Source organism: Buceros rhinoceros, unplaced genomic scaffold (genome assembly GCF_000710305.1).
Source record: "Buceros rhinoceros silvestris isolate BGI_N320 unplaced genomic scaffold, ASM71030v1 scaffold29998, whole genome shotgun sequence".
NCBI classification, from domain to species: domain Eukaryota; kingdom Metazoa; phylum Chordata; class Aves; order Bucerotiformes; family Bucerotidae; genus Buceros; species Buceros rhinoceros.
In genome coordinates this window covers 2,988-4,090 of record NW_010427903.1, presented here as the reverse complement: position 1 = coordinate 4,090, position 1,103 = coordinate 2,988, and the positions used below count along the sequence as shown (strand labels likewise).

General features: G+C 58.3%; 1 protein-coding gene across 1 annotated transcript in view; it reads right to left on the bottom strand.

Moving 5' to 3' along the window:
- The window catches only part of PSMD7 (proteasome (prosome, macropain) 26S subunit, non-ATPase, 7), a gene marked incomplete at its 5' end in the record, with an annotated part of 4,959 nt that overhangs the window by 1,093 nt on the left and 2,763 nt on the right, over positions 1 to 1,103 (bottom strand). Inside the window, one exon of the mRNA XM_010142093.1 lies at positions 131 to 222. Within this exon, the coding sequence (XP_010140395.1) occupies positions 131 to 222 (92 nt within the window). The remainder of the gene's footprint in view (positions 1 to 130; positions 223 to 1,103) is intronic.

Here is a 1,103-nt window from a genome sequence, read left to right as displayed (position 1 = left end):
CGGTGGCTGTGGGTAGCGTGTTTAACAGTCTCAGCATCTCCCCGGGAAGCTGGCGCTGGGAGCTGCCAGACGACCGCGTTCGCTGCCACGCACGGCTCCCGTGCGCAGGGCCGTGCTAGAAGTCGCTTACCGTAGCAAGTGTTCCACACCGACCTCCTCCGCCTCCTCCGCTCCAATCTCGCTGGTCACGTGCTCGAACGTCTTGGAGGTGGGGGTGCCATCCTGTGCGGGGCACGAGAGAGGGGACGCGTCAGGGCGAGCCCAGCGCTGGCTGCGGGCACACTGTGGCCCGTGCCAGCGGTGGGACCACCCGCACCACGGGGCCCTGTGAGAGTCAGACTCCTCAGGAAGAGGCAAAGGATGGCAAAACCAAGCATCGGGGCTGGGGCACCCAGCCTGCAAGAGAACCACCCCCCTTTAAATCACGGGACGCGGGAGTCTCGGTGAAGCAGCGCAGCCGTTAGCTACAGTCCAGGAAAGGCTCTAGGACTCCTCCAGAGCAAGCTGCTGTTACTGACTGTCACAAGCCCAGAGTGACACCAGTTTCTTCCTTCCTGTGCTCGGTGCCACTTCAGCTAATGTGTTTGCTGCTCTGTGGTGGGTAGGACAGAGAGACTCACAAAACACCGTAATTATTTCTCTCCTGATACAACCTCAATACCTTTTAGGAGACCTTTTGCCATCCTGTTATTTGCTCTCAGTCAGTTACAAGCAGAGCCAGAAAAAAGTTACTGAGATGGCAAATGGCACCGAAGTTACGATTCACACGCTGGTCAGCAAGGAAGGTACTGAAGGAGAGATTCACTGGCTGAATTTCTGCGGGCCAGTTTCACCCAAGTGTTTTCCGTACCCGGCCCACGGCTGTAAATCGAAAGCATCCCCTGCACTGCTGGGAATCCACAAAACCAAGAACGGGTACAAGATCCACAGCACTGGGAGCAGCTTGTTCCCCGCAGTGAGGGCCCAGCAAGGGAACAGGACCAAACCTCGCTGCACACAGCCAGAATGTTGTTTAAATCAAATGGCTGCGATGGAGAACAGCTGCCGTGGTGCTGTGAGGGGTGTGTCGGCTGGGGGCTGCGGGGGGGGGGTAGGGGTGGCTC